This window comes from Cicer arietinum, chromosome 4, assembly GCF_000331145.2.
Source record: "Cicer arietinum cultivar CDC Frontier isolate Library 1 chromosome 4, Cicar.CDCFrontier_v2.0, whole genome shotgun sequence".
NCBI classification, from domain to species: domain Eukaryota; kingdom Viridiplantae; phylum Streptophyta; class Magnoliopsida; order Fabales; family Fabaceae; genus Cicer; species Cicer arietinum.
Window position 1 is genome coordinate 55,766,734 of NC_021163.2, and position 8,126 is coordinate 55,774,859.

The 8,126-nt window shown below is 29.6% G+C and overlaps 1 protein-coding gene across 1 annotated transcript; it reads right to left on the reverse strand.

Annotated features, from left to right (window-relative positions):
• Nucleotides 1–800: 800 nt before the first annotated feature.
• LOC101502241 (pentatricopeptide repeat-containing protein At1g62350) lies at nucleotides 801–3,810 on the reverse strand. The gene is made up of 2 exons (XM_004498248.4): nucleotides 3,375–3,810; nucleotides 801–1,543 (listed from the first exon to the last, which is right to left on the reverse strand). The coding sequence occupies exons 1-2, from the start codon at nucleotides 3,663–3,665 to the stop codon at nucleotides 1,118–1,120; spliced, it is 717 nt and encodes a 238-aa protein (XP_004498305.1). The 5' UTR covers nucleotides 3,666–3,810; the 3' UTR covers nucleotides 801–1,117.
• Nucleotides 3,811–8,126: the final 4,316 nt, after the last annotated feature.

Genomic DNA, 8,126 nt, shown 5'->3' on the forward strand with positions numbered 1-8,126 from the left:
TGTTATTTTTTTGCCGATATATGTGCAATATTGCTAAGGATATTTGCCATTTTGTTATATAATGCATACCACAATACTAGACTAGCATAAAAAAATTTAACATTCTACTTTTTTATTTTTATGTTTGCTAAACAAAGGTAAAAAGTTGAGCAGAACGCCAAACGCATTGAGACTACTAGCAAAGACTCAACTCATATGTGTGATTTTTACCATGCACATACTCGTAATATAATAGGACCAAACCAGATATATAGAGGAAATTCTTCTTTGGAGACTAATTCTCCTTGCAACAGTAGAAAATAGAAGATAACAAAAATGATACTCCCACTATGGAAATACCCTCTACTGAGATGAGAACAACTCTCACTCCTCAGTCTCAAGTCCCACTCCAAATGCAACTTGCCTCTCTTTCTACGTGAATTCCCTTGTATGTATATTCTTATATCTCTAACCAATTATTCCCTCAACACTACGAATTTTACAATGTAGTAAATTAAGTTCACGTAAAATATGTGAACTTAATTGATATAATCTATTTGGGGTGTAATCAAAAGAAAAAAGGATATAACCAAAGTGCTCCTTCAATCCCCACCACTACTCATAAGTTTTCACCTATACAATTAGTAACAGCCTAGTAAGAGATTCATAGGTTTGGTATTTTGAAAGAACAGAAATACTCAAGTATGGGGCCAAAGTAAATAAACTGAATATGACTATCAAAAAAGAATTTGCGTATATATTTCCACATTGAACAAGTATGTATTTCCACATTGAACAAATCATATTTCTAACCTTAAAAATCATGTAATGTATCATCAGTATTCATTCATATTGTCGAGGTTCCAATGTATAAATTACAATGATGGGGAAAGATTGAAAAGCGAAACAATGAGGTTACTCAAAACAACTACTAGGTCTCCACATTAAATTGCAGATAATGGTGTTGAAGGTACAAGATAAGTTAACTCAAATTTAAATACGATATCATATTATATCTTAATTTTGTTATTCTGCCAAAATCTCTCTTATTCAACTCATATTTGTTCACACTCTAGATGTACAATCCTTAATGTGAGGAGATGCATTAAGATCCAAAAACGACTAAACATATGAGATCTCAGTAAAAGTCATTATTAGCTCCATCCTTGTGCTTCTCACGATCTTCAAACAAGTCCTCAGGAGGATCATAGATAATCATATCCGGAAAAATCTCTAAGAAATCATCTTTTATTTTCTCTCTTAATTCTGGATATGGAATGAGTCCTTTCATTATTACGCGAAAAGGCAACGACAGAGGAGGCTCAGGAGATTGTCTCATTTCTTCATATATTTCTGTGGCCTCTAAGGGCAACCCACTATCTAGAAAGGCTCTAATAATGTCTCCAAATGTATGCTGATCGAATAAAACTCCCTCACCTTTCAAATCATCCCAAACCCTCTTTGTTTCATCCACCCTTCTGTTTCTTGCAAGCATCATAAGCATGTCCCTATAAAAGAACATGTCCGGCCGGTACCATATCTCTTTGCGCACTATATCGTACAACTGCGAAAGGAAAGATTTGTCAATAAACAACCAATGCATTTCAAAATTTTAGATCAATTAGCTAAATCAAAGAGTAAACTCCAAAATTTGGATACAATTTTAGCCTTTGTAGTCCTTTCTTTCTTTTGGCTCACTTTATAGTAGATACTTACTATATATTACGGTTAAACAGGTAATTTTAACCATAAAGTACAGTAGCACAGGGGCATGAACAAAGCAATTTAGCAAAATTGCCCATGTCTAAAAGTAAATATGATAAAAATTAGCTTCAATTCAATAAATTGAAAGTTTGTCTCATTAGGCAGAATTGCTTATCCACAGCGACAGAGTTTTCATTCAGGGCGATGCTAAGAGTAGTTTACTGGTTTTCATGTAAAACTCGAGAGTCTTGGTATAGTGAAGACTTGATAAACCCAAATCCTAAACTTGAATCTTGATCTCATCATGTGAGTTTCAGTATTTGAAAACATATTCAGTATCCAAATACAAATAATACTCTATAGTATTAGTGTATGTATGTATTCAATTCAACAATTCAGCTTTATAATAAATCAACAAAAAGTTAGACTCATAACTCAATATTTTACCCAACTCACTGTTGTATTATTACATATTATATTGCAGTTAACAATCAAGGAAAAAACAATTATGAAGACATAAAATGTGTTATATGAACATAATATGTATTGAAGAACATGAGCTATTTGAACCATGTACTTAACAACATCAACCAAGACTGTACACTTTGAGTTCAAAACCATGAATAAATATAGGGTTAGAAGTTTACTATAGAATTGACTAATTGAGAGTTTATTGATCTTGTCAAAGTTCATGCAAAGGAGAGTTTACACGTGATTTAATTCACGTATGCTAGTGTAGTAAATTAGTGATCTCACAAGAGTTAACTCTTTAAAACCATATTATCTTGCTGCTTGTTATGTTCCACAGTATATTGATCCCCTTAACCCTCCTAAAGTCATACTTCTTGAACCAAATCATATATGGGATCTTGGACATTGGGTCTTTGTTAATAATCTTTTATATTGATTATTGGAGAAGTACAAAGGGTAGTGTTGTTGGCTCTAAATGTTGAATCTGAGGATCGAACAATGGCTCAGCTTATGTGTAAGCTAATATGCATAACTCATTTATTGAAGGAACTTAGTTGACACACAAATAGCTAACAATTCCTGTATTCCACGAAAAAACTATGAGCATATATGTGGATAGCCATTTTGTCTGGAACTTCAAAAAGAGTTAATTCTTCTGTCAGAATAGTTTCTCATATAAAAATATTTGATCAAATTAGTCCTTTAGATCATTCAACACCTCATTAGGTTGACAATTCTGGACATACCCCAATATCAACGCAGACCAGGCAACGATATCCTCTCCTGCCAACTTGTTCAAACACGAACCTCGATGATGCCATATCACCAGATTTAGCATACCAATCAATCATGGTCGTCTAAGAAACTAGACTATTTTCAGGCATAGAATCACACACACCGCTAGCACTACTCAAATCTCCAACCTTAACAAAGCCCCACATTTAGCATTCCATGAAGCCACATTCCACAGCGGTATTTCATCAAACACCTTATTTGCCTCCACAACATCCCCAACAGTAACATACCCAACAACCATAGCAGTCCAAGAAACCACAATTCTCTCAGACAAACCATCAAACACTTTACGAGCATCATCAAGCTCACCACATTTACGATACATTTCAATCAAACTAGTGCCGACGAACAAATCCTCTTCCATGGAAAAGGATAATCAAAACTTTTAGAGCTATGAAAAAGAAAAAAGAAGATAAAAATTGAACCTTCATGGAGAGAAAGACGTTATCTTGTCTCTGGAATTCAGCGAGGACAGCAACAAGGTCGGACTTGAGCAAGCGAGAAACGTTGGAACGGACGAAACGGTCTAAGCGAACCGGGTCGGGTTGGAGTCTTTTGAGTTCTTTGGCAATGATGAGGCCTTCTTTACCCAACTCTTTCTTCCGCCTCCATATGGATAGGCTTGGCTTCGAAGCCGAACCGGAAATGAACCGGAAAGAAGAGTTAGAGAGGGTAACTGTAGAAGAAGAAGCTCTTCGCAGTGCAAGTCGAAGCATTTAGAGAAATTGACAACTCATTTTTCACTATTCTAAAACTAAATCCAACGAAAGCATATCATTTTCAACACACAAAAAACAGAGAAACCAAATAGCAATGATTTTTTTTTTCGCCACTCTTTTTTGTTTTTGTCTCTATAGATGAACTATAAAGAAAATATTGTATTTGGCCTAACAATGTCATGTTTTACATTTTTTTTTTTTCGCTTTCTGCTATTTTTTATTTTTTGTGTTAAAAGAGACAATAAATCATCATAATTAATTTATACATGAAATTCAAACTGCAATCAGATATTTAATCTAATAATATCACTATTTTTCAGTTAAGCTAAGAATTAAATCATATATTATATATTAAAATTCAATTTACTCTCTAAACAAACAAAAAAAATTTATAAAAAAAATTACTTTTTGACTAAAAATGTAATATGATATCTTAGTACATATCTAAACCACCGACAAAAGAAATTGATTTAAAAAATGACAATTAATTTTCTAATAATAATTAAAAAGAAATAACTTAGTTCTTACAACATAAAAAAATCCACAAATAGATTTATATGCACTAATTTCCGTTAACAAATATTGTTTTCTAATTCAGTTCATCTTAATTGATTTATTCATAAATATTATTGTAATTTATTTATTTTATTAAAGGGACTAGGATGTGTTGTGTTAGGTTCATATTTTTTAAAAACTTATTATTTTAAATAGATTAAATTCAGATTTTCTTAGATTTGACAAACTAGCCTATATAAATTTAATTAAAATATAATATTTATATATATATATATAGTAATAATAAAATAAAAGATTCATCATATTTTTTATAATAAAGACTCTTTATTTTCTGTTTTTAAAATAAGATTCTTTATATTTCTTGTAATAAAAGACTCTTTATATTAAAAAATTGAATCCATACATATTCTTCTATTGCAAAATCATTGTACTATAAATTTAACATTTGTATTATTTATAATTGTTGTGCATATATATGTCAAGTTTGTTGTGAGAAGTGAAAGAAAAAAAAATAAATAAAAGTGGATGTTATTGTTGTACGGACTCAAAAAAAAAACTACGTTTTTTATTGGTCTATTAGTATTTTTAGAGATTGAAAAATATTATTTTTATAAGTCTTAACACAAAATAGGTTCTTTAATAAATTAATAGGTCATGTAAGACTTTTCAAAAGGTCAGACCACAATTTAAAATAAAGTCTCTCATAGTAATTCAAACTTTAATTTTCTTTAAAGTAGATTTAACTTGTTTAAGCAAAGTTCAGTCTCACTCGGTCTATTTCTACTTCTAATAACAATGGTTTACATCTAAAACGAGTGAAATGTAGAGTAGTTGGCGCGCAAAAGTTAGAGGATATGAATCCCTAAACTAATTCCCATGATTGTGTTCTTTTATATACTTTGTGTGGTTGGTTTGGATATGTTTAAAATTGATTGATTTTGTAAAGTTTATTTTAGTAAAAGTAAGTTAAATGTAAAAATCACAACAACCAAAAGTAAGTGATTGACATATTTTGGTAACAGTGAGTTGAAGTTTGAATAATAAATTTCAAAGTATAAATTACTTTTGGACTGAAAATTATAAATCTTAACTTAAAATTAAATTAACTTTAGAGACGTAATCAATTTTACTCGATAACACCTCAAGATGTAAAAATCAATTTTACATTTTCAAAATCAACTATGTTTACTCTAAAAGTGGAACCAAACATCCACTTATATTTAATTAAGGTTTAATTATTATGTAGGTCATTAATTAGATCCCTGAATTAAATATGTATTAATCAAAAAAATTAATATAAGTTTTTCAGAACACTATATTTTGGAAAACTCAAAGTTTGAGTTTTTTAAAATGATTTTTTTGGTTAAATTGCACTTTTGGTTCTTTAAGTTATTTTTAGTTTTCATTTTGATGCCTTAAGTTTTATTTGTTCATTTTCGTCGTTTAAAATACAAACCTTAGACACTTTGTTCCTACAAGTTATTTTCGCTATATTTTAGTTTCTTATGTTATAAATATTAAATAGTTTAACATCTTTAGTTACAAATATTACACTTTCATTGTTTCTAATAATATCTAACATTGTAACTTTAATAGTATAATTTAACCGCTTTTTTTTTTTTATCTTGTGTAGTTAAGAGAATTTTTTCAATTTTTTTATTAAAGTCAAGAAAAATCCATTTTTTTTAGAACTTGTGGAATATGGGTATAATTGTGAGGTAGAAGATAAAATTTTGTAGTTCAAGTTATAGTTGGATCTTTTATATTGTGGGCTTTGTTCGTTAATGCTCCTTTCGTTAAAGAAAAGAGATAGTTTTTACTTGTCACTCTTCACTTGTACATTCCACCTCCCTAACACATGTAAAAAGACTATTTTACCCTTTTTACTATATATAAAAATTTGATTTTTTTTTTACTCTCACTTTTTACTCACATTTTTGAAGATTTGGCAAAATCCCAGCATTTTTTTAATCTTTCAAAACTTCCGAAACAAACACGTAACTTTTTTCCGAATATTTTAGAAGTTCCGAAATGTAATTTTCAAGAAGGACTAAAACTTTCAAAATAGAAAAATTTCATAAATTTTAAAAATTTCGAAAGTTTTGATGAAATTGAAACATTTGAAATAGGAAAATTCAAAGTTTTAGAGTTTTCAAACCTTCGAAATTTCAAATATTTTAAACTTTCTAAAATCCTATTTGGCTTAATTGCAATTTTAGTCCATCTATTTTTACTCATTTACGAAATTGGTGTCAAATCGTTGTTTTTTAATTCAAAAATATGAGAGGGACAAAAATTGTTGACTTTAAAATAGGGGGACCAATTCTATGAATCGGTACTAATAGAGGGACCAAAACTACAATTAAGTCATCCTAATTTTAAACATTCGAAACTTTCAAAAACAGAATCAGAGGTGCGAACGGAGAAATATGTTAATTTAATTTTAAATATTCGAAATTTGATATGATAATTAATATGTTAATTTAATTTTAAAGTGTCTAAAATCAGAGGTGCGAACCGAAAAATTATTCGTGTTATCGCCAACAACAAAGGTGATATAGTTTCATCTACAATATCATATTGTCAAATGAATGAAACTAATTGTCCATCTCCTTAGCATCATTGTAGACGTGGTTTTAGGTCTCACGTCTTTGGCAACGATGTCTAAGAGCCCAAACAAATGGATTATAGTTGTTGAGGAGTAGAACTTGGAAGAGCCAATTCAACGACATGGATCCTCTGGAGAACCATTGGTGACATCGATATTGATACAGTATGAACACCATATGGCTCAGATGATATAGGAAGGAGAAATATATTTTAAGTAATTAAATTTTTAATTAGGAAGAAGTATATATTATATTTAGTAGATTTTTGTCAAGAAATTTAATACATTATTTTATTGTTATGCTTTAATTATTTGTAGGATCGTGATCACACATGACTTGAAACTGAAAAAGTTTGCCTGGTGTACATATATCAGATATTGTACAATATTTGACTCAAGAATCTAAATTGAAACATTTGTCTGTAGCTTATTTGACGATGATCAACGCTAGGGATGACAACGGAGCGAGGACGGTTTTATGCATTACCAGCCTCGCACCCACTACTCCAATACCGCCCCCGCCCCTACACCCGCACCTATTGGGGATTTTTTAACATCCACCTCCACACCCAATGGGGATGAGTTTTCCCGTCTCACCCCCACTCCAAAAACTGGAATGTATTCATCCATCACCTCAAGAATAGTATAATAAATCAAGAATAGTATAAATATTTAGCTTTATGAATAATATAATAAATTAAGAATGACAAACAAGTTTAATCAAGAAAAACATTATTATTATAAATCAAAATCATTAAAAATAAATCAAAATTAATCAAGAATTATAATAAACCAAAATTAATCAAGAATCATAATAAACTAAAATTATTATAAATCAAGAATATAAATCATATCAAAATAAACCAAAAGAACTATTTTAGATTATTTTAATTTCTTAAAACATATTTAGCACTAACAAATTAATTTGATTTAATCATAATATTTTATGAGTGACAAATTAATAAACAATGTTTACTGAAATTAAAGAAACTTTCTATCAAAAAAAAGGAAAGAAATCAAATAAATTATTAGATTATCAAAATGGTCTAATATCATTTTACAAGTCAAGAATATAGAAAGTATAGGAAAATAGTTTCTTGTTATAGTAGATTTCACAATAAATAATCTATTGCAGATTGTAAAACTTTCATATGAATAAATAAATACAGTTAATTTCAAAATAGAGTGAAAATAAATGATAAAATGAGATTGAAGGAAGATGTTGTTTTGTACCACGAACTTAGCTTATCATGGGAAACAAGAATGAAAGACAAGGCTGTTTTCCTTTTGTTACAGAAAAGCAAGGCTGTGAGATGATATCGGTTGACAATCCT

What these genes read in the sequence shown, in the direction of transcription:
- LOC101502241 (XM_004498248.4), bottom strand. Translation starts at nt 3,665, where the DNA reads ATGCTTCGACTTGCACTGCGAAGAGCTTCTTCTTCTACAGTTACCCTC. An exon ending in ACGTCTTTCTCTCCATGAAG is followed by an intron (nt 1,544 to 3,374) that starts GTTCAATTTTTA and finishes TTCCTTTCGCAG; the next exon opens with TTGTACGATATAGTGCGCAA.